Source organism: Python bivittatus, unplaced genomic scaffold (genome assembly GCF_059951505.1).
Source record: "Python bivittatus isolate LINGU-HERP-01145 unplaced genomic scaffold, Pbiv_v1 ctg000020_np1212, whole genome shotgun sequence".
NCBI lineage: Eukaryota > Metazoa > Chordata > Lepidosauria > Squamata > Pythonidae > Python > Python bivittatus.
The window spans coordinates 122,000,405-122,025,960 of NW_028277030.1; the positions used below are offsets into that span (position 1 = coordinate 122,000,405).

Consider the following 25,556-nt stretch of genomic DNA (forward strand, 5'->3'; position numbering starts at 1 on the left):
TCTGGGTACTGTACTTCAAAAGGGCTGTGGAGAAGTTTAGAGGGAGTCAGAGAGGAGAGCTGTTTTCTTCTGAAACAGCAGGACAGTTACCAGTGGGGAGAAATTAAAGAAGGATTGAGCTCAATATTAGGAGTAATTTCCTAAAAATAAAAATGAAATTAGCCTTTATTGAAGGTTTTAAAACGGGGGCTCGGCTGGACAGCCATTTGTTGGGGATGACTTACCAAATTCCTCCGTTGAGGTTGGACTAGAACAGTGTTTCCCAGCCTTGCAACTGCTGGCTGGGGAATTGTGGGAATTGAAGTCCACACATCTTAAAGTTGCCAAGATTGAGAGAGACTGGACTAGAGGATATGTAATGCATCATTATTCTTTGAGGTGGATTTGTTGCTTCAGGAGTGCAAATAGAGAGCAACAAACTTCCCAGTTGCAATGCTTAGGAATGGAACTGAATGGAGAACTTGAGCCTCAGAAAGAACCTTTTTAGAAAGAGTTAGTTTCTAGGTTCATCTCCTTTTGATACCAAAGGAAATTTAATCACACAAATACATCCACCAAGGCACTTGACCTCTGAACTCTTATGGATGGGCTGCCTTAGTCTTAGTGTAGTGTGAAATTCTTCCATGATGACTACAACTACCTGCCAAGCTGGAACCGATTTCACCTTTGACGTCCACATGGGTGTGCCACTGGATACTATTTTAAGCTTCACATGCCAACAGTTCTGCTGCAGAGATAATTGGGTATAGCAGACTGTAACAACAGCTACACAGACAATAGAAATGGATTCCAAAGCTTCAGGACCAGCACCAGGCTGCCCAGTGCTTGAAAATATTCCTTCGGGACTTGCTGTTTTTAGAACGATACCGTATGCCTTAATCTTGCCAGAGCTGGTAAGTCAACTAACTTTATTTTGTTGTATTTTTAAAAGAATCCTATATTTAGTTTTACATGGGGCAGCTTTGTACATTATGCAGTATAACTGTAGGTACTCACAGAGTATAGGAAGAAATAGCGATGACTCTTGGTACTAGCTACTTGCATGCTATATGCAGATCTGTGCACACACATTTTTATGCTAATTGTGCTCATCGTTAACGAAAGGTTTATTTGAACATCAGTAATCTTGTTTCATTTTGTGGATCAAGAATTGCACATGTTGATCAGCTATGCATCAAAGCAGATGCCATATATCTGGTTCCCACTGCTCTCAGTGGGATGTGCACTTGAATTCTCTTAAGGATTTGAAGCATCTATCACATTTAACGTACAGCACAAAGTTGTAGCTTTGTAGGAAGAGAGCCGTGTTAGTCTAAAGTAGCTGAAAATCAGAAAGAATCCGACAGCACCTTTTAAGATTAACCAATTTTTATTTTAAGGCATAAGATTTTGTGAGCTGCAGGTTACTTCATCAGATAAACAGAATAGCTTAATTGATGTGGCTTGTATATTAAATCTGGATTGGCAAAGATGATAAAATTGGAGTAATTTCAAGAAACCACATTTTCTTGATGCAGAACTTCTATTATCTCTTGAGGACTCAGCTGGTGTCTTGGACTTCATATATCCAGTGTGGGAAAAACCCTAATAGAATCTCCTTGTTTAAAGGCAATATAACTCTGATTGTTAGATGCTGAGTATTGATAGTCTTGGAGATTCCCTATGGTTACATCCATCTGCAGAACTTGGCTTTCAGAAATTTGTCCTATTTTTTAAAATATAAAATCAAAGTAACTAATCATCATTACACATGATAATAAAATCTTGCAATACCCCTTCCCCTTTTTATGCTTCAGTGAATTAGGGAGGCATCTGTCTGAGCTGCTTCCAAATGTTATCCGGATGTTCTGGATTTAAAACATATTTTACTACTTGTTGCCTGAATAATTGTGATAATGAAATTCCCTGGGAAATGGTGGCCTTGCATTTTGTACTTTGCTTCACTTTGAGAACTTTCAGGAAATTATAATTCAAGATTTGTAAAACATGGTAGAGTGACTATGTTCCTTATGTTAATTGTATTCTCAATTAACTGTATGAGGCATGGACTTTAACTCAACTGGACTTTGTCTTTGACTAGGATAGGATAGGATAGGATAGGATAGGATAGGATAGGATAGGATAGGATAGGATAGGATAGGATAAAAAAATATCCCGTCACCCCTATGGGTGGTATGTGTCTTCCTCAATCTTGGGTCCTCTACCAGAGGCCTGGGACTTCGAGGGTTCTGTGCAGTATCTTAGCTGTTCCTAGCACTGCACTCTTCTGTACAGAGAATTCTGATGTTATTCCTGGGATCTGTTGGAGCCACTCTCCCACTTAGGAGTCACAGCCCTGAGTGCTCCTACCACCACTGGGACCACTTTGGCCTTTACTTTCTACATCCTCTGTAGTTTCTCCTTTAGGCCCTGGTACTCCTCCAGCTTCTCATACTCCTTCTTCCTGATGTTGCTGTCACCTGGCACCGCTACATCTACCTTATTTATTTATTTATGAAAATTATTCAGGCAACAAGTAGTAAAATATGTTTTAAATCCAGAACATCCGGATAACATTTGGAAGCAGCTCAGACAGATGCCTCCCTAATTCACTGAAGCATAAAAAGGGGAAGGGGTATTGCAAGATTTTATTATCATAGCCAATCTCAAGAAAAGCAGTTTTAGCCTTCTCGTGGAGTTGATTTCTTGGTCTGGTCTACCTAGTGGGGCTGACAGCTTATAATAAAAATGAAGCAAGCAAGAGAATGGAAAGCCTGTGAGATAATGACTTCTTTACAATATTGTTTCAGAAACCATTACAGAATGTGGGCAATGCAAGTCCACGGTGGCACAGAGGAACCCACTGAGTATGGTAACAGTGGCTGCACTCAGGCATAAAAAAGGGGCAACTCAGGGGAACAGAGTTTCTGTTTTCCATGATCATTTTCACAAGTGACATAATAATAGACAGTTTTCACATGAGAAAGCAACATGAAAGTCTGGTGAACTGCTAAAAATCTCTAATTTATGGGAAGAGATGGATTTAAATTTTATTTATGTATTTATGTATTTATGTATTTATTTATTTATATTTCAAATTTAGATACCGCCCATCTCACAAAGAAGTGACTCTGGGCGGTTCACAATAAAACAACAATAAGTATTAATTAAAATATAATTAGAAACAATATAAAAATACAGTAAAAATAGAATAAAACCAAACACATACACAAATAATATCTTCCAAGATGTTGATGATCAGTAAGATGTTAACATATGGGAGCATCTTCAAGGTGCTGGCCACTCCCAGATCTTTCTTTCTTTTGTTTTTTTGTGGCCAGAAGCAACTTAGATAATGTCACTAGAGCAGCCATCCTCTGCACTCAGAACTAGCTGCAGCTCAGTGAAGACAGATTTTTTTCTTAATTGCATTTTTATCCTACCTTTCTTCTAGGAGCTCAAGGCTACATACATTGATTTACTCTAACAACTCTGGAAAGTAAAATTGGGTTTACAAAAACGACGGTACAAAATATAATTCCACGGCTAAGCATAGACTTGAAGCGCAGCCTCTGGCTGGTTCAGTTTAGAGTATTGTCTTGTACAGAAAGGAGTTTGTGTATGTGAATTTTCTACAAGCTATTATTTTTGGAGTATTTTATAGAAACTACAACTATACTGTAGTTGCAACTGTATTTCCCATGCAAAGAACCTGCAGTTTACAAGCAAAACAAAGCAACACAGATAACACTATGGCTTTTGAAATAATACCCTGTTCTACCAATGTGGAAGCTTCATCTTGATTGTTTATATTTTTCAATGCATATTCCTGCTCTCTCCACCTTGAAGAACCCGTCTGATAACTTCCCAGTAAGGGGGAGCTTTGCCTTTCTTGACAGTGATCCTTGCTCATTGGCATTCAGTGGGTGTGTGCCTGTTGGGTGGGTAATGAAAGAGTTCAACATCCTCAGATTAAGGTTTTTTTTGTTTCCTTCTTGGAAATGAAGTGGGAGTGCTCGGTATTTCTGGAACACCTTTACAAAGTATGCCGAAATAGGTATGTAAGAACTTGACAGCCAAAGAGAACTACAGGGCCATCATGTTCTTTGGAATTAATGATCTTTAAAATTCACAATCTGTTCATAATGAAATGTTTTCACAAATGATATATCCTCTAAATATAATCACAGGTGTTTTTCCTTTTCTGGGCCGTAATCTTTTCCTTGAATAATGACTAGTTTTATATATACAATTTTGCAAGAAGTCCTATTTAAGGATCTCTGTTTGATTTAAGTTGACACTTTGTGCAAACCAGTTCAGAATCCAGGAAGTGACCACATCAGATCACCTTTCCAATTCAGCACAGAGTGTTGTTTACATTGACTTTTTCAAGGTTTTGAGCAAGTTTTTTATTTCTTCTTACTATACCTAGTGATGCCAGTGACAGAACTTGGGACATTGTCAACCAAAGAATCTGCTTTATTCGGGTCTAGGATTAGGGAGACAACTGCATTTACATTCAAGTCATTATAAATATAGCTTCTTTTCAGATCTCCCACTGGAATTGGGGAAGGTTGGATAAAGCAATGGCCACATCTATTTATGCCCCACTTTACAATCAGTTTAGACTGCCACATATTCAACAGAACTCCTGGAGAAGTCTTCTGACCTTTATGCTACACTTGTTCTCTCTTTTTCTTTCTTTCTCTCTCTTTTGCAAATGAATAGCAACATGTTTCTTAATACCAATTGCTGGGAATCACAAGGAAGATGTTTATATATCCTATTTGCCATGGGAATGTTGGACTAGAAGAGAATGTTGGACTAGTCAGGCTTCTGGTCTGATTGATCGCGACTGCTATTGGCTGTTATTTTAATGTGAATTTGTTGAAATGCAAACTAATTGGAAGTCAGGTGACTTACTAATGATACCATGAGAAAACAGTCAATGTCGCTCGTAGCTGACTTCCACCAAAACAACTATAACACTGAACCTGGTTAGTTTTGCAGTGGAACAGGTGCCTCTGTAACATAATCTTATGCATGACTTCTCAGAAACATGTGTCTTTAGCAGGGGGCTATAGGTAAGGGCATCAGCAGCATAAACGTATGCATGTTTATACAGAGCTTCACAGTGTTCAGCCAAAGGCAAGTGTGCGTGCAACTGTTGTCTGGAAATGTAGGACTGCAATCTTAAACCAGTTGAGAAGAGGCCCTTTCCAAAGAAAATTAATTATGTCATTACTCAACCCCTCCTCAATTAAATAAAACTATAATCAACAACTGGTGCTTGAGTGAGTCAGTGAAAAAAAAGTCTTTCCATTTGCTATTTCTTCTTTTAAAGTCTACTGCTGGGCATTTGGTAAATAGAATAAATATTTGATTTGTGGGTTTTTTTTTCCAGAAGAGATTTACAAGCTTCTGATTATCAAATAGTAGAAGTATTTGAACTATGCTCTTCTCAGTTCTGTTTAGTAACTTTAATAACTTCAGAAGAAACCACTGAGCAAAGGGGGAGAGAGAGAGAGAGAGAGAAAACGAGACAGCATGTGTATGGAGGCCATAACGATGATAATTTTTTTAAAATTTAACTTTAATTTAATCCCAAAAGTTATTCAACATTTTGACTTTGCTCCTCTTCTCATGATTCCATTTACTGGGTTACTGATTTCTATAGATACAATCAAGGAAGAAAAGGTACCTTGACAGAAAATGCAACAAGGCCAAAGTGAAAGGAGAATCCAACAAATATTTTGCCTCTAAGGCCTCTAGGAATTTTAAAAGACTGATTAGAAAGGGGTTCGTTTTGAACAAATATGAAGTTTGGTGGCTCCTTAGATGGGAGGGGAAGCTTTTTTCTTTATAAATTATCTGGAGATCTGGGTTGTGATTTTGCTAAGAAAGCAACATAGGGTGAAGAAAAACGATGATGGCCGAGGCCTAATTTAAAGCATATACACCACCCGGCTGTGATGGAATGGTTTGGTGAAGGCGGCGCTCGGGGAGATAAGCATTTCCTTAGCCCCCAGCAGGAGCGTGGGAAGGTTAAGAGGATGAGACTGGCACCACCCTAAGGAATTTGCAGTGTTTGCTTGCTGGCTTGGGAAGTTTAGATTCAGTCTGGCAAGATTCTGTCTTGTGGATGAAAGCTAATAAAAGCTATCGAACTAGACCTGTACTGTCTTGTGGAGTTCTTTGGGCTGAACCTGACACCGGCCCTTTGCTTAAGGAATTTTAGGGAAGAGACTGGAAAGGAGAGGCTGCTACAGAAATGAGAAGTGTTGTGTGGAAGAAGCCAGGACTGCCAACCTGTCATTCAGTGATGAAAAAAAAAAAAAAGGGAGGGGGCTTCTGCCATCCAAAAGAAAGTGTTTGGACCTTCTAGAGCAGGGTTTCTCAACCTTGGTGACTTGAAGATGTGTGGACTTCAACTCCCAGAATTTCTAAACTAAGATTTCGGTGAAAAGGATATATATAAATTCCATAGAATTCTGGTATCACTGACTAAATTTAGAAATATTCAGAACAACCAATCTCTGCTGTTTTTATGAAAGAATCAACAGATTTGGGTGACAGGCAGGTTGTCTGGAAGTGCTCAGTGTGTTCACATCTTATCTCTTTATTTAAGCAAAGTTGTCTGATTTTATGCTGCTATCCAAAAGAGCAGACTGCAGTTTCAATCACAGGGGTCTAATACATGCCATCATCCCAGAATTTCTAAACTAAGATTTCATCATGGCATCATTTGCACTAGACCTAATGATGCATGTGATGTCATTTGTCTACCCTTCCCCCTGAGGACAACCAAAATCACCATCAAGGTGGGTGAGAAATGGATACTGATAAAGCATGCTATTTGGTGAAACTGGAATTCAAATTTATGTTAGTCCTAATATCAAGAGTCTGGAACCCAACCTGTGTTCTGTGACACAGAATAATATAATTGAAAATAAGATTATTTTAAGAAAATATGTTATTAGATTGCAATTCTAAAAGGAGGGAGAAACCCTTTCTGAATACAATAAACACGCACAGAACTGAACTATAAATGTACTATTGTCCTGCTGCTCGGAATATGATGACAGATGGTGGTGATGAGGATGAGAGATTCTGTTGTTTAAGGCACTAAGGATTTGGTACCACCCTTTATTTAACACAATTATTTATATACTTGCAAGGCTGCTTTGCCCTGTATGGAATAAGTAGTTTTAAATATTTATAACTGTACACATTGTTTTTTTTTTTATAAAAGATTTGTAATGCTTTATTTTTTTAAAAAAACCAGACTAAAGCATATTACAATTTTAAGCAATTTTATATACATCTTTTTTTGACATACAGCTTTTTTTCATAATTTGTCTTGCTGCTCATAATCAAGGGGATAGATCAAATCAAACAATTCAACCATTAGTAATGAAGCTAACCTTCTGTTGAATTCACAAAGAACAAATGAGATTGGATTTTATAACTGCTAGCTTCATGTTCCCGTCGTATTTTCTGTACTCTGCCAGTACACACCTTTGGTGTGAAATTAGTGTAGAGCCTTGCAAGTTCTGGTTTCCACATTCCAGTGTCAAGTTAAAGATGAATAATATTAAGATGAGATGGTTAGTTGAATTCCTGAACATGAATGTGGAAGGGAGTGGTTGACCTTGGATGAGGAACTGTATCAACATTCATTGATTACAACCTGTCCTAGTACAAAGCTTTAGCATAAACCTGTAAACCTATGGGAAAAATTGATCCACTTTTCCCAACTACAAAATACCATTCCATGTCAATTTGTATAGATATTTAGCTGGCCCCAAAACATTTTACTGCCTCAGGTAGAACAGCAAATAGCTCCCTCTTTACTGCATAATAGACAAAAAAGATCAAGCTACCAAAAAATGACCCAATTCTCCCTCCCTAGCTATTTACAGAAATGCTTTGAATGCAGCAGCAGCAGCAGCAGCAGCAGCAGCAGCAGCAGCAGCAGCAGCAGCAGCAGCAGCAGCAGCAGCAAAAACAATACAAAAGCAAATTGCTTGTCATTTACTGATTTTTCATGATCCTCACGATCATCCACCTGAGAAAGACCCTTCCCTCTACCTAATAATAAGACTGGCCCTCTTCTGAGATTGCTTTGGTGGATACCATAGCACAGCACAGAGCTTTGAGAAACCTTGTAATGGAGAATAAATGTAGTCCAGTTTGGTCACCCAGTAGCGGCTATAGGGCGAAGACCTCAGTTCCTCAGACTTCCGTTTAGAGGGTGTTGGATGCATTGAACAAAATTTTACTTTGGCCTTCTCTTCAGACTTCAGATTTATTTCACACTTTGGTTTCCAAGGCAGACTGGACAATTGACATGCAACACCATTGCATCATTGATGTTTTTATGTAATTTGCATCCATTTGTGTTATTTGTGCAAATGATATAGATTGACACAAATGATGTAATACATCAGTGACCCAAGTGATGTAAATTACTTCATTTACTTTTTTTTAAAGATTTTTTATCCCCCTTTATTATTTTTATAAATAACTCAAGGCAATGAACATACCTAATACTCCTTTCTCCTCCTATTTTCCCCACAACAACAACTCTGTGAGGTGGGTTGGGCTGAGAGAGAGAGTGACTTAAACTTGGATTTAACAGACATTCAGATTTAACTGCCATCCCTTTTCCCCCAATGATCTCTAGAGGTTTTACTTACTAAGGTAATCTATTCCTTAATAGATTACCTTAGTCTGTACCATATGTTGTTCAGATGGAGATATTGAATACAACTGTTTAAAATGTTTGTATTTCTCCTTAGGATTCAATGTGCATTCATATAATATAAATATACTGTGGGCATTCCCAAGTTTTTATTTTTTCTCTCTTGCATTTGTTTTTATTTTGTCCTTGATTTGGCTTTTTAAAAAAGTTTGTGCCTTCTTGTTTCGGTTGTTCAAAAAAAAAGCAAAGAAGCAAACCAGGACTGGTTCTCTTCTGTGCCATCTTCTGAAAATTATTGCTGGTTTTGCACTCTGTCCACTTGATCTTAACCACAGCATATGCATATATTATTCATCCAAGGGAATTATTTTTCATTTGGACTAGAAGTTTCTTAGGCAAAACTAAAACAAAACCTGCTGATGTTGCATATTATCATAACAGCCTGTTGCAAACATGTTTACAATTGATTATTTAAATAATATCAGTATTATTCTTTCTGAGGGTCATTCCTTAGGTAGCCAATATAATATGGACAAGAAGGAAGGTAGGGAAAGGTACACTGTTTTCAGAAAGCCGGCTGGAACTTGTTTCATAGACATTCCATATTTGCAGCCTGGGATGCGCTGTAATGGTTCAACAATGATTGGTGCAATATTCTAACATTACATGTGAAACCCTACTTGTCCAACTAAGTTTCTGTTGGACATCTTGCGCATTGGTGTGTTGCTGTCAGGGTTCTTACCGTGCTGTTTTAAGATAGATCATTTCATATGGTGTTATGATTTGTACTGTTGCCTTCTGCTCCAGAGTTACAGTACTTGTAATGAAATGGATAAGCCAGCCAGCCAACCAACCAACCAACCAAATAAATGAATAAAGAGCAGACATAAATCAGAACCTAAACCAGTCTGTGATGGGAAAAATGGTTTAGCGATAATCATTTGAATGTCAGCATTTTTCACCCTTACAGATCTTTGGCTGCTGGGTTTGGATCCTTGTAGCAGCTACCACGGTGTATTTCCCTTTGCTGCAAGGATGGGTTATGTATGTCTCGGTCAGCTCCTTTGTCATCTCATTCCTGCTCCTCCTGAGTTACCTGTTTGGCTTCCACAAAAACTTTGAATCCTGGAGAATTCTGGTAAGGTGGGAATAACTCCTGTAGCTTAGAGAGATTTGAGGTGGGCAAAACTTCCAGATCACATGGGGGGCTTATCAGGATGACCTTTGTTTTTACTTCATGGGCAACTGTGCATAAGAATGTACACAGGCTGAAGAATTTCACGTGTCTTTCCTGTTTTTTAACACTGCCCCATATCTACTTCTCTCCTCTTTTAGGATAGCCTTTACCATGGAGCCACTGGCATTTTCTACCTGAGCGCTGCTGTGTTGCAGGCAAACGCAACAATCCGTTCAGAGACAGAAGTGCTACTAGAACACACCCCTCGCTATTATCAGCTCAATGTTGCAGCCACGGTAAGATCCCCACATCACCTGGGCATCCAGCCGCTCGGTTTGGGACCTTCCATTTCAGTCCCTGCTCGTGACATTCCGTTGTTGGAACCAGAGTGAAAATGGCAGAGCAGCCCCTGCTAGGCCCAGCATTGCAGAAAGTCTTCCTGTATCCCTCAGATGCTTCGTCTGTCTCCCCTCATAATGCCGTTTCACCGAAACGCATGCTTCACCGTTCTTTGGGAAGAAGGTAGCAAATCTTATGTCCAGCCACTCTAAGGAAAGCCCTGATGGACACAACTCATAGGTCACAAGCTGGACGTTCTTTGCTCTGAATGGTTGTTTGCATTAAATGCTTATTCTTGGTTAACTTCTGATTTGGTTAAGTTTTGATTATTCATTGAAACAGCCAATTTTAACCTTCCTATGATGGCTTGGTGCCTCACCTAGGATTGTTTTCATTGTGGGAACTGATAAAATGAAAAAAGCATCCTGATTTACTGACTTAAAAATATAACATACTGCAGATGAGACTTCAGTTGGGCCATTTATCAGCAAAGTATTTCTTCTTTTCCTTCTAATCCTAATCCTAATCTTCTTTAATTAATTCTAATCTTCTTCTTCTATTAAACCTAAAGTTTGGTTTGAAAGGATTAGATGGTCTAAGACAAGGTTTAGGTGGAAACTGAAGTTGCCTTTGTGTTAATGTTGGCCATAGCCTAGCCATTATGAGGAGGCATTTGTGAGAATCTCAGGCTCATGAATTTCTTTCTCCATTAGAGCTGTGAGGAATTTGGAAGTTTCCCCCTCGGTTTTTGATTACCTAAATAAAATACCTGCATGTAATGTAGTTCTTGTGTGAATGTAGCATGTTTGTGTGGGTATCAGGATATGCAATCCATTGTGTCTGGCCCTGTGCACAGCTTAATCCTATTTTTATAGTTTCCCAAGCCTTCCAAAATTGGGATATAAAACTGAATTTTCATAGGTTTTTTTTTTTTTAATAAAGGTTCAAATAAATAGATTCAGCATGTATCTTTGCAGTCAGCCCAAAGAATGATTTTTATTTTTTTTAAGTTGACCTCAGTAACATAAAGGACGCCCAGCTCTAGTTCAAAATCTCTATGAATTTTTAAAAATAAGTGTAGGTAGAAAGTACTAGGATGTGACATGTGAAATTTCTGAAACAAAAAATCAGTTTAATTGGATAAGAGCTGAAGTAACTCTAGATACCCATAGAAATTCAGTGAAAGGTTCATACAGTACAAGATTCAAAAGGCATGCTATTTGTTTTCTAGTGTTCATAGTTCCTGTCAAAATCGGCTGTATTTGTTTTCTGCTAGCTACAGAGGCATCAAGGGAGGGCACTTGACAATAGAAGCCCCATGATGATGCGAGCACCACCCTTTTTCTACTTGTGTTGTGACATCATGCACAAATACAAAGAGGGAGGAATTTGAGTCATGGCAACGTGACCCTAGGTTTATCATTTAGACCAGCCATTCTCAACTGGGGTTCTGTGAAACCCTAGGGCAGTGTTTCCCAACCTCGGCAACCTGAAGATGTCTGGACTTCAACTCCCAGAATTCCCCAGCCAGTTGAAGTCCAGACATCTTCAGGTTGCCGAGGTTGGGAAACACTGCCCTAGGGTTCTGTGAGAGATTGTGATTGAAATTCCTGACAGTTTGATACTTTTTAAATGAATAATTGAATATTTAATTCAATTAAATAGTGTCATTTTTCAGGATACTTTCAGCCCTGGCTTTTCTTCCAGGCCTTGGGCTAAGGGAGATGGAGCTCTTTGTGAGTTCTGTTGTTAGCTGGACTCGGCTTCTTATTCTTTATTTTCTTTTTTTTAAACTTGATCTGTGTCTTTTTTTTTAAAGATTGTAACATTGTGCGCCCCCCAGTTGGTGGCACCCAAACTGAGTAAATTAAATTAAATTAAATTAAATTAAATTAAATTAAATTAAATTAAATTAAATTACTGTACATTACATTTTTGTAAATGAAATGTAACAAAATTTACTTTGTATAGCCCTGGCTATAACCTTTTGGAATATGGTTCTAGCACATCAAGGGCCAAGCGTGACTCTTATGACTCACATGTGCACAAAGGCCTGTTGTAAAGCAATATTAACTTTCACATAGCACATGGCCTGCTTTATGGGTCAAACATGTCTAACCCTACTTATTTAGCTATTCCCATTGGATTTACAATGAAGAGCACTGTGATGGAAGAAGCCCTCCCTTTCCTTCTACATACAGTTGTAGGTTAAATGAGACATGAAAATACATAGCTAGTGTTGATAAAATATACAGAATTGTCAATTTCTCTATAACCACTCCAATGGATAAGCAAAGTCATTAATTCAGAGCAGGGATAAGGCAATTCTAAGCGTAAGCAATGAAAGGGATCTGTGAGCTGAAGTGCTCCGACTGATTGCAGGAGTTTAACTCAGCAGGAGAACTGAGGGCTGGGGAAGACAGAGCCCTGAGCACCAGAGAAGTGTTGCCAGCATAACATGGTTTCTTCAGCCCATGTGTTCCTCTTGGTTAACGGTGAATCTAATCTGCTTCCCAGGCCAAACCAGGCATACAAAGAAACCGATGGTGCATTAGAAAAGCCTGCTCTTTGACGCCCTGTTTTTTTGGACTACAACTCCCATGTCATTACAAAAATAGAAATTGTAGGCTAACACCTTTAGAGGCCATGAGACTGGAAAGTTATTTTCTAAACTGCTATGTGACAAAACTGGCTTCTACCGTGTTCTCTCAGAAAGTGTATTCATTGAAGGGCTGTGAAGCATTTTGGATTCAAAGGTAAAAAGGTGCTTTGGAGCACGTGGTGGTGGTGGTGGTGCAAACACATCACCTATCCGCAGTTTCTTAAAGTAGCCATGCTTTTCAGTATAAGGAGTTGTAGCCAGGTATTCCGTTTGCACACAACACACTGAAGCAATGCTGGTCTTTGAATCCATAGTGTTACACAGCCCCAATTAATTGACTTCACTGATAGCTTTCTTTTCTAACAAGCAACTCAAGCTGGTTTTCTTCACCTTCATTTTATCCTTACGACAACTCGGCAAGCTGGGTAGCTGAAAGAGAGGCTGGCCCAAGGTTAGCTTCTTGGCTCAGTTTGAAACTGGATTTGAAACTGAATTTAGAACTAGTCCTAGTCTGATATGCTAACCTACTCTGGGAAGCTGAGAGCTTGAAACCACAGATAATAATTATGTCATTTTTTTCCTTTTTCAGTTCTTTGCCTTCATCACTACACTGCTGTATATTTTGCATGCCTTCAGCAACTACTACCATTGAAATGACATGAGTGGGAATTGGAATTCCAGAATAAACAGTTAACATTTAAGAAGATAATTTAGTTGCAACTGAATTCACCCATCAGCTGGCACCATCTCATTTTAGGTGAAAGAGATACTCATTTGTTACAACCTGAATGTTGCTTATTTATACCATGCTACTGAGTTCTGTATGAAAATCTACTCAAACTACTATATTCTGATCCTTGATTTCTCATGCCTGCAATTATGCCAAATCAGGTTTTGTCCTGAAAAGCCTGTATAAATAATGTACATTCATATAAAACGGGGAGAGTTTTGAACCTTGTGTCTTCAGTGAACTATTTCCACATCACCTCTTCTGTGGAGGAATTCCTGTTGGTTTGCTATGGAATCCTGCATGTGGCAGAAGATCCTGGGTTGTATTCTGAGGTGGTCTAGGGGATTCTGGGAATTGAAGTCCACATATCTTAAAGTTGCCAAGGTTGAGAAACACTGGCATATACTGTAATGCTACATGACTCAGAGCGTGCCTTAAAATCCATCATCTCCAATCTCTCGCAGTTCTGAGTCACAGGAAAGGTGGTGTAGTGGTTGGCAACCCAGAAAAGTGTGTCTGTTTTCTAATCGATACAGCTTCCAGAGAATTTCAGGTTCTTCGACAACACTGCTTGAAAACTATTCTCCATTTGGACGCAACAAATTATTCATTTCGGCTACAGCAAATAATCTGTTGCCTCCAAATGGCCTGGGGAACAATTATCAAGATGTCTGGGAAGAGAAATTCACACACATTACAGTAGCTGTGACATAATGATTTTTATCTCATTAACTTTATGTGAAATTTCTATCTTAAGTATGTATGAACCTAAAGTGGCAACAGCTGATGAATACCATCTGTTTACCTTTTGGGATGCGCAAAAAAAGCAAGATTCCTCCTGCGAAACTGAAGAAGACTCATTCCATCCTGATGTTACAAAAATTAAAAAACGCTGTGCAAATTTTACCCCTTTCAGTAATGTTATATGTAAGGGTATTCTGCTCTTTGTTATTACAGTATATAGAATATTTGTTTTGATGTAGAAACATGAAGTAACTTATTGGTAAACCTGTATGTGTTTTTTTAGTTCCATTTTATACTGCTGTTTCAGTTAACTCTCTTTTGCCTCGACAATGAATATAACTGACTTTTCTCCTTCTTTGCCCGGCTCACGTGAGTGTTTAAATTGTTGTTTTATGTGTGAGGGATGCGCCATTGCAAATGCAAAAAAAAGGTATTAACTGGGCACATCACTTTATCATCGATTTTAGGCATCTTTAAATTATTATGGAGGAACTACAGGAGTTGTACATTTGTAAATGTGTGTGACTGTTGGGCATTACAGCTTACATAGACCATAATTTATTTTTCACTTCAACCATCTTTCTCTGGACTCAAGGTAGCAGTATCCATAGGTGCTTCCAGCTTTTGTCAGAAGGATAAAAATGGCACTGTGCCACATGTTGGGGATGGGGCCTGTGTTGCAATGTCAAGATGCTGTTGACTTCAGTCCGAGCTCTCTCGGACCCATGTGCAGATTCCACTGCTTCAAAGACCCTGACGAGTAACGCTAACCCCAATCTCAAGAGTACGTGGCTTCTCCATTTGGTCTGAGTGTGCAAGCAAAGTCTTTATTCCAGTTCAGTTTTCCTCCTTTTCATGGGATCTGTTTATCAAGCACACCAAGATTTATGAGATGAAACATTTATGCCTACCTTATCCTTAAGCTCACTATACTCCTTCTATATCTGCAAATGGAGAAATGCAGGCCCTGAATTTGCTTTTATAGTTTTTTTTTTAAAGGCAATTAAGAGTTAATTTGTGCCTTCAGCTTTTAAGTGCTGTCACATTATTTATTTATTTTGTTGTACCACCAACTGCCTAAGTCTCTCATCATGATAAAAATGTTACAAAATGTTTTCAAATGTGGAAAAGGCTCACCACCCCCAAATTAGAACATATATTTTTAAGTGGCTGAAATTTTACAAAATCAACATATTATAATATTTCACGCACAACATCAAAATCTTGCACAATCATAACACATGCAGTTTAATGTATTCTTGAAGTGAGATTTCAGGCAACTTTCTTTTTGAGAGGAGTGGTTTGCTGATTTCTGAAGTACAGTGATGAATCAAGTTGCAACTGATTACAAAAGACCAGTGTCTTAAGCAATGCTACACTGTAGAAGGGCCTTGTGGCTCACTGTTGGATCTAGATTTGGGGGAATCTTTGGGTAAAGATCCTAGGGGAGCCCACCTCCTTACCGTTGACACCCCTGTCTTTATGCCCTTCCTCTGGGCTCAGACTATGCTATTGTCCCAAGAGATGTCAATCACACAGGTTTGAGCATAATTTGTAGAACATGCACAATCAGTAAGTACCAAGTTCATATACACTCTGCTAGGCCATGCTTTATTTTAATCATAATTTATTAACTAAATCACAATTAGATTGGCTCATACCGCACACTTAGCCCATTTGTATAATCTATATGCATTAGAAGGACTGGATATGTCTCCTTGGGTATGTCTTGTTTTCTGACCAGAAAAATATGGATTACAAAAGGTCTGAAAAGAAATTCACTGTTCCAAAATATTTCTGTAAAACTCCCAGTTGGACAGCAAGTTTTATTTATGTTTTTGTTGGATTTTCTTAAAAGATTTCAAAGAGTCCAAAAACCAGTGCTCATTCAGTCAAGATCCAAATGACCTATAATCCATTTAATTAAACTGGTTTGGTAGCATTTCCCTTATGCATTAAATAGGCAGCATGTAACTACCAGCCTGAATATAAGCAAAATTCATTTTGTTCTTATTTTATCCACATATAATTTGGATGAAGTACATACATTTATGAAAACTTGCACCATTATAATTGGGTATGATTATATTTTCAGGTTTGTCTCCACAAATGACATAGATTCTTGGTTCACAGGTTCCGCTAAACTTTAGTGTATCAAAGTGTGCTGTGCTACATGTACCATACATTTAAGATAGCAAGATCTGAAGCCAGTAGTAAAACAGTTTCACGTTAGATTTTTGTACTAGAAGGCACTGTTGAAGGCATAATATTTTCAAAAAACATTTCTAACCTTTCTTGACACTTTGAGTTGGGTTGAGGATAACTTTACCTCCAATGTCCTTTCAACTGTTTAAGTCTATAAAGAATTATTTGCAACCCATGAGCTTTAAAACCTTTTTATTTCTTCCCAATCCAATGGAAGATTGAAAAGAACTGATCTAAAAGGCATCAGGACTATATCTGTTTGGCCATCAGTATGATAACTCCCTGAAAACTGAACAGAGTAGGACCAACTTTGCTATGTGAGGAGAAGCTGGCAAAAGAAAGAATTCTAAAATGGGTTAGGTAAGGCTGGGACTGCAGAGAAATACATTCCCAGATGTGAGAGTTCAACCAAGAGTTCTCACTTGAGGCACAAATGACTAGGCTCAAATTATCCTACTATGGACACATTAGGTGAAGACCTAACTCTCTGGAGAAAGCTCTAATGCTGGGAAAGGTGAAAGGAAAGAGGATGACCAAGGTGGATGGACTCCATTACAATAGTGATGAGTGCACCTTTCAAAGAGCTGAAGGACCAGATTAGAGACAGATTGTCATGGAGAAAGTCTGTCTATGTGGTCTCCAAGAGTCAACCTGATGGCACATAATCAAAATGTGAGAGGCAGGTGGATGGTGGCTGACTCATCTATTGTAAGCCTCCTCTGACTTCTCTCTCAGTTGCATGGCCCGGAGTTCAGCTGTCATTAAGGGAATGGAAAGAATTCCAAAAGCCAGGCTCTGCATACAGGCAGTCCTCGCTTAACAACCCTTCGTTTAGTGACTGTTCAAACTTATGACAGCACTGAAAAAAAGTAACTTACGAATGGTCCTCACACTTATAACCATCACAGTGTCCAAGTGGTCATGTGATCATGATTTGAGTGCTTGACAACCATTGCGCATTTACAATGGTCACAGCATCCTGTGGTCATGTGATTGACATTTACTATCTTCCCAGCCGGCTTCCAACAAGTCAATGAGAAAGCTGGTAGGAGGTTGCAAGTTGCAATCATGCGATGTCTTGCTTAATGACTGCAGATGAGTTATTTAATGACTGCAACCAGGACTGCTGGGACTGCTGTCACTAAGCAGGGCAGTCACATGATGTTTTGCTTAATGGCCACTTCACTTAGCGATGGAGTTGCTGGTCCCAATTATGGTCGTTAAGCAAGGACTACCTGTACTTTCTTGACCTTATTGAAAACTAAACATTGGGCCAGTAAGAGAAAATTACTGCCCATTGCCTTGTCTATGAATATAGGTAGTCCTCATTTAGTGACTGCCTCCTACAGTGACTGTTTGCAGTTACAACGGAAAAAGTAACTTTGAGACCAGTCCTCACATTTACAACCTTTGCAGGTCTGTAAAGCAAAGGAAAGCTGAAATAAGATCATAAGCACAGTTGCGGTTTCACTTAGCCACTCTTTGCTTAACGACTAAGTTGCCGGTCCTAATTGTGGTCGCTAAGTGAGGACTACCTGTAGGTATTATGAATATATAAAAGTAGTACAGATGCTACTATTTTTATGTTCATGCACATATGTTGAAAATGTCAAGGATGTCATTACTTAAAAATGGTAAAGGTGCCTTCTAACTGAGTTTGATGCTTGGTGACTTCACATCCACATCCATGTAGTTTTCCTGGTAACAATAAGGAAGTATCACTGCTTTCTTCTGGGATGTTTTTCAACTTCCTAATGTAACCTACAGGGCTGGTAATCCCTGGCAGTCTCCAACCCAAATTTAACCCTGTCTCCCTTTGGTTAGCTGCCAAGACAAGGTCATCTGAGTGCTGTCACTTGCATTGTTTAATTCCTTTGGAAGGGATCTGACATTTTTGCTATAAATTATTTATTTATGGGATATAATTTTAGCACAATGTGTTCAGAGTGTTAATATTCATGTCCCTCATCAGAGACTCATAAAGAGGAGCAAGGAACATGGAAATAATGAAATTAAGAGTTACAGAATTGGAAGAGATCCCAAAGAGCCATTTTCACCAACACAGAAATCCACTTTAGTATTAACTATTATGTAGTTCATAGGGTATTCACACAAAAGAAAAGTGGAGCCTAACTTTAAGCTCAATTAGGCCATATAACCTCGTTCAGGCATTATCAAGTTTATCAAATAATAATTGGTAAAAGTTTTGAAAAATTACAAACCCTTAAAATTTGGCAGAAAATAGTTCCTTATTGAGCATTTTAATAGACCATGAACTGCGTATTTCTTTATGTATCTTTGCAAAAAAGATCAGCGAACTCTTAAAGAAAAGGAAGCTAAATGTTAGAGAAGAGGGTCTGGTAGCTCTTTGCCCTTGTAGTAGGATTTGGCACTTCGGCAATTGGCAGGAGGCCATGCATAGCCTCGGCCGTGAAGAATATCATCTATTCTTTATATCTTTGTTCTGGTCCAGAAATTGAAATCATCTTGGACACATTTTGTCTAGCTAGGGGGCAACCTTGCTATCTTTGAGAGACCTAGACTACCTGTTTTAATATAGCTATTAATTCAAGATATAGATGAATATGAAACAATTTTATTCTGCCACCATGTAATTGTCTGAGTAGCCACCAGGTGTCTGCAGTGCTCTGCTTGAAGACTACAAAATACATACCCTTCCTTCTCTGCTCCTCCCTCCATCTTGATGCAGTTCTGAAAAAGTCAAACCTCTCCCTCCACCCACCCAGCCCCCTGTAATTTGGAGCTGTTCCTGGATATCTAGCAGGAATGTATCTAGAAATAAGTGGGATTTAAGGGGGTAAGTGGTCTTTGCAAAAAAGCGAGCTTATCTATTTACAGATATCTTTCAATTAACTGTACTGCTTCTTGAGCAGCTGGATAGAAGCTCCTTCGCATACTTTCTTTTACATCTCCAGAAGTAAAAGAGCAAGACACTTTCTAATGAAAATATATACAGAAAATATTGGAATATTCCTGATGGATGATCTGCCATCTTTACTGTTTTAGAGGGCAGGACTGGAATTAATGAGTATAAATTAAAGAATCCTTTGACTCAAGCTTGGAAATTTTCCAGGCAAGATACGGAAGTGATTTCCCATTGTCTTTTTAAAAAATTCTTTTAAACCTCCTAGTCTAGCTTAGAGATTTCTTGAAGGTCTCCCATCTAAGTTCTAACTAAAGTCTGATCCTGGTTATTTTATTCATTTATTTTTTAGATCAAGATAAGCTAGGTCTGCCATCTACTGGGGCGAATTAATGAAATGGTAAAAAGCAGAGTTTAGCTAAACGGGATGGGAAACTTCTAACTGAGAACATGTTATTTGATGGGGGTGTTCCCTTTGCTAGAAGGATTTAAGCACAGGCTGGATAGAGCATTTTGGCAGGTTTTTAGGGACAGGAGAAAAGTGAGTATTTGGGGGAATGTCTTACCAAAAAAGCTGTTTCCCTTTTCATTTACAAATTTCCTGCCATATTAAGTATTGTAGATCTGCCATTCTAGCTCATTTGTTGCTGACTGCAGCTGCACCATGCTTGAAAAAGGTGGAAAACTTTTCAGTGGAAAAAAAGCAGGTGACCACTGCCCCTTGCTTGCAAAACAAGCTCAAATTTCTCCTGCCACTGAAAATGTCTTTGGCTTGTATCCAGTGATGTCTGTAACAGCACAGAGATGAGGAACTCTATTACTCCAGATATTGCTGGATTCTATCATCTTCCAGCATCCACAATATGTATGACCAGTAGTTGGGGACAATGGGATTTATAGTTCAACTTCATCTGAATTATCTTGTCCCAACTTCAATAGCAAAAGGCAGGATAGGGCACCTAATCTCCTTAAGCCTCCACCCCTCTTCCAAAGGTGCTGCTGAGAACCAATGGATCTTCTGGGAGAGTTTGGGAATACAATGTGGGTGATTGCAGCAGATAACTTGCAATCAAGTATCCCAACTTGCAGAACTGGAAGCCCTTTCTGTTCAGTTAATGTCTCCATTGGATATAGCTGCTTATTTTTCCTTTGCTTTCTTCTTGCCAAAGGTCACTGGGAAAATTTTTGGTGAAATCTTTAAATTACCTCTAGGCCCAAGATTGTTATCTGGTAGCCATGGATGTGCCTGGGCCATTTGATCCATATGTCTTTTCGTAGCATGCCTTTGTGTCCTTCCTATTAGGCTTTCGACAATGCAAGCCTCAAAGCAGCTCCTGAGAAGTCTCTGTTGACTACTACTTGAGAGAGATGAGCTTTTTGACTGAGAAAATTTTTGCTTTCACCAACACAATACCTTCCATGTTTTGGAGTACAGTTCATATATAATAAAGGAATTTGAAAGGAATAGGACAGAGAATTGAAGTTGGGTGCTGCGTCCAAGAAGATGCCTCCTAGCACTGCGAACTATTTCTTTCATTACGCTATTTTTCTGGTAAAAGACCAATATTTTGATGGAAAAAATGTGGAGGGTTACAGATGTAAGAGAAAGTTATCTAGGCTGTGTACAAAATTTCATGTGCAAGGAAAGGTGACTGAGTAATAAATTACTTGTCTGGAAGTATTCCAGGTTTCTCTAACCTAAGGGCAAGACTCTTCCGCCATGCTATAGTGGCTGTTCCCTTTATCTTATAGAATCTTGAAAAATAATGTATCATGTAAATTAGAAAAGAAATTACAGAGTTGCAACATCTAAATATGACCTTTGGTTTCTTGGTCACAAATGACCATTTTCTAACTGTTTCAGTGAAGACTGCATGAAAGTTATTTCATCAGATGTAGAAAATGTGTTTCAGTGTTCGCTTGACAAATCTAAGAAAGAGTGAGAGTCCCTTCTTTAAACAAATCTAAATCTAATCTTTGTTTCTGCCTTAGAACAGTTTCTAAGTATATGGGAAATTGTAAATTTGGGCCAGTGGATCAAGGCTATGGTTTTAAAACTCTTTCCCCATATGGTTCCTCCTATTTCAATCCCTCTGGCAGTCTTCTATTATTCCCATGATTGTCTATCCTTTTAAATAAATACATTGGATTTCTACATTGCCTTTCTTACAGAAGCCCAAGGTGCCATTCACAGCACTCCCTCCTTCAATTTTTCCCCACAAGAACAATCCCAGGAGCTGCTGTTGGATTGAAAGCTGGTAGCTCTGTTCCAACCACCTGCTTAACTTAGTCAAATCTTCTCGCCAGTACTTCTGATAGTCTACAGTCATGCTAACTGGGTCAAAAGTCACCATTTGTGGAATATAAATTCCCCACTCACTTCTTCAGCAACTTCTTGGTATCCCATAAGCACTTGTACCAGGAAACTATTAGCAAAATTCATTATATCACTAGCCTCTTCCCCACTGGCTAGGTAGGCAGTAATAGGTGTGGCTTGGGTGCTGTTCTGTGCTACCAGGCCTTGGCAGTAGGTAATGAAGAATCTTGCTTTCTCAGCTGTTCTTTCTTTCCAGCTCTTTTTCTTGGAGGATTAGGTAGCAAAAGCCAGATTAGGGAGAGTTTAGTTTTACCCTATCCTAGGTCTGTTTTGAGCTAAATGTATTGCCTAGAACAACATAACTCCATCACTGGCCCAGTTAAGTGTGCTGTGAGACCAGTCTAGTAACTGGCCCAGAATCACCCTGTGTCTGTCTGTGGTTGAGGATGGACTTGAGCTTCTGTCTTCCTGGTTAACTGCCATACCACATTGGCTCTCAATGTATACTCTGCCTTTCTTGATCCAGCAGAAAAGCATATTTAACTGAGCAATGTGGGTACAGGGTGGGGTTGTCATGTCATACAGATGGACACAGATTTCTTTGAGGTTAACCTAATTCTCTGTAGTCAACTAACTCCCCTAATTTCATCTGAACTACTTACATAAAACAGCTGTCCTTTCTGATGTCTGTGATCAAGATTAAGTCCTAGAGAAGTGCCATAAACACGAGACTACCATAGGGACCTATTTCCCTTTTTATCCCTACAGCCACAAGGTATGTGTTTGTAAATCTGTGAAAAATGGACAGAAATATGGCTGTTGGTTAGATCCCCTCCCCCAACTCTATCCACTGTCCCACTGACCCTGATCATCCTATCATAGATTTTAATTTTTGTTGTTCTATTGGGGGACAGTTTTAAGAAAAGGAGGAAGAGCCTCCTAGATTCTACTGTACATGTGGATACCTAGAAAATAGTCACTGCAAAAGTACCAAGACATCCTGCTTTATATACGGCTGATCAAGATTGGGAATATCACTCTTTGAAACATAGTTTATTGTACCTATTTTTTCTCTTGAGATACTATTAGGAACCATGTGTGAGTGGGATTTCATTTAGGAAAATAATACATTAAAAAAGGTTCAACCCTCCTTTGTTCCATACAGTTTTAGCCCTGATTCAGTTTGCCTTCTTGTGCTTGTTTTTAAACTTTGGAAAAGGAATCTTACCTAGTTTGATCCTTAGCTATGAGGTGGACTAAGAGGCAGGAGTCCATAGAAAGATCACAATCTGTTTAAAAATCCTAGGGTTGCCAACTGTTGAAGTATCCCCTGTAGTTATTCTTGAACAGCATTTTGATCTGTGGCAATTGGCAAGATAGCAAGTGATCAGAAAAGGGAACAAGCCAGACTGTTCCCCTCTCTTTTCTCCCTAATAGTTGGCAACTGTACTGCTGGATGTATTTCTGAGCCAAGCCTCTCCCTTCTTATTCCAGGTAATGTGGTTGTCCTAGTAAAACCTACCATAAACTCTGAAACTATTGAGATCAAAGTGATATGGACAAAATTGTCATAAAGGGGCAATGACTTATTGAGCGCCAAGTGGCTGCATAGCTTAAGAGAGGAAGGTGGGGCTTGAATCTCCTTGAAGATTACAGCAACCAGCTTAAAAACTACATTTTCAGCCTGGTGTGAGGAAACCTGGTATATGGGTATAGATAGTCACTAAAGGATCATTTACCAGAAGGTGAATCAGTACCCCAGAAATCACTCCCTACCATCTTATCCTTGTGGGAACCAAGACACAGCTGCAAATAAACACAGTGCAAGAGGCTGGTACTTGGTTTTGCAGCATGAAGCTTCCTCTTTTTTTTTTTTTTGAGTATTTTAAAAAAATCAGGTGGGGTAAAGGACATAGTGAGCATCAAGGGAGTTGCAGTTGTGACTGGGCACCATACAGCCTTCCCCCAGAAAATATCTACATTACTCATTGTCATGGGTGTACTTGTTTTATGACACTGCATGCCAGTACGTAAGTGATGGAGCTTGTGTCATGACGTTGCAACACGAGTTTCATCATTTCAATGAATTCTTGGCTTGCTGAGAATATCTCTGCTGGATGCCTTTACTCCTGTCTTATCTCAGGTTCCCTCGGTAACTGCAGTCCTGAATCTGTGCAGTTGCTTTCTACTTATATTTCCATTAATCTATATTAGATAAATGCAACTCAGATAAGGTTGCCAGCCTTCTATTGCATCTCAAGAGCTATGCCCAACATATGTATAGCCAGGGAAGGTCAAAAGGGAAAGTGGGTGGTATAAAACCAAAATAAGGCAGGACTTACATTATTACTATATTATAATTAATTAAATTAGTAATGGATATATATTAAGTACATGAATAATTGAAATACATATTCTGTTTTTGGAAATGGTCAGCCAGATGCTTTCTAGGATGTAGAAGAAAGGTATGAAAGCATTGGAAGACAAGACAATTTATTTTAATGTAAAATGGCACCTGCATAGTTCACCTTTTTTAAAAATTAAAAACAAATGTTTCAAAGCTATGCATGTGTGTGCGTGTGTGGGTATGAAACAAGGAAAAGAAACATCAACCCATTTTTCCATCATGTAGACTATCCGATAGTTTTCATGCATTAATGTTGTTTCCCTGTACTACCGTTCAGTCTTAGATAAGTAACTCACCAATTCTAAACATGATAGAAATTATTTCCAAGTGGTTTGTTGCTGAAATCCAGCAGGAAACCAAATCACTGCCAATGTTCAACTGCAAATTAGGAAGGGTCTTCTGGCAGCCTGTGCAAAGCTCAAAGTAGAGTGTTGCATTAACACATTTCCCACTCCTGGTGTAAGTCTTTAAACGGAAATATCAACATCTTGAATGTGGCTATAGCTCACAAACAGATAAGCAAGTCTGTCTCATATGATTTTAGTTGCCCCACCATGAGACACCTGATAATTGTAGTCTGTACCAGCTGTGGCTTGTAGCAATCTAACTGTGAGGTAAATAGACCATGAATAATTAAAGATAATTAAAGCCATGGATAATTAAAAACCTGGTCCAGGAAGAATTATAACTGGCAAATGAACTGGGCAGAAACAATCCTTGTTTCTGCTTTGAATCAAGGAAGAACTTGAAATTTCATATACGTTCCTTCAGGGGATGCAAGCTGACCAGAACACCTGAGAGACATTTACCCACAGCATCTCCACTTTGTTAAGCTCGAGCTTTAGTATATAGGCTGCTGAATACTATGGACAGCCAGAAAACAAACAAATGGATCATTGAACAAATCATCCCAAGGTTTTCACTCAAGTCACAAATGACCAGGCACAAATTATCCCGCTTCAGACACATTATGCGAAGACCTGGCTCTCTGGAGAAGGCTCTAATGCTGAGAAAAGTGGAAGGAAAGAGAAGAAGAGGACAATCAGCAGCAAGGCGGATAGACAGACTTAGTTACAGTGGCAAGGATGCACCACTGGAAGACCTGAAGGACCAAGTTAGGAACAGCTCATCAAGGAGAAAATCTATCTGCATGGTTCCTAACAGTTGACACCAACTTGATGGCACATAATCAATCAACATAGTCTGCCATTTAACCGCCAATGATTTAAGTTAGCTTCTCAGCATCTGATTCAGGAAGAGTAGAATGATAGAATTGTGTTATGAATATACTGTTGAAACTATAATCTAAGTTGATGACAGGATGACAATTCCTACTAGTTTTATTTGTATGTTGAACAAGAGAAGGAGAAGAATATAATCCAATTGCCATGGATGATCAGAAATCCCCCAATATTATTCTGCAGTAACATTTCATGTAGAAAGGAAATTACTTCATCACAGCATCTCC

At 38.8% G+C, this 25,556-nt stretch overlaps 1 protein-coding gene across 1 annotated transcript; it reads left to right on the forward strand.

Annotated features, from left to right (window-relative positions):
- The first annotated feature begins 749 nt into the window (after nt 1-749).
- MALL (mal, T cell differentiation protein like) lies at nt 750-13,605 on the forward strand. Its single transcript, XM_007424429.4, has 4 exons — nt 750-893; nt 9,654-9,821; nt 10,019-10,156; nt 13,391-13,605. The coding sequence occupies exons 1-4, from the start codon at nt 783-785 to the stop codon at nt 13,451-13,453; spliced, it is 480 nt and encodes a 159-aa protein (XP_007424491.1). The 5' UTR covers nt 750-782; the 3' UTR covers nt 13,454-13,605.
- The last annotated feature ends 11,951 nt before the right edge of the window (nt 13,606-25,556 follow it).

Coding starts and splice junctions, on each gene's coding strand:
- MALL (XM_007424429.4), top strand. CDS start 783: ATGGATTCCAAAGCTTCAGGACCAGCACCAGGCTGCCCAGTGCTTGAA. Junction 894..9,653: donor CCTTAATCTTGCCAGAGCTG/GTAAGTCAACTA, acceptor TCACCCTTACAG/ATCTTTGGCTGCTGGGTTTG. Junction 9,822..10,018: donor TTGAATCCTGGAGAATTCTG/GTAAGGTGGGAA, acceptor CTCCTCTTTTAG/GATAGCCTTTACCATGGAGC.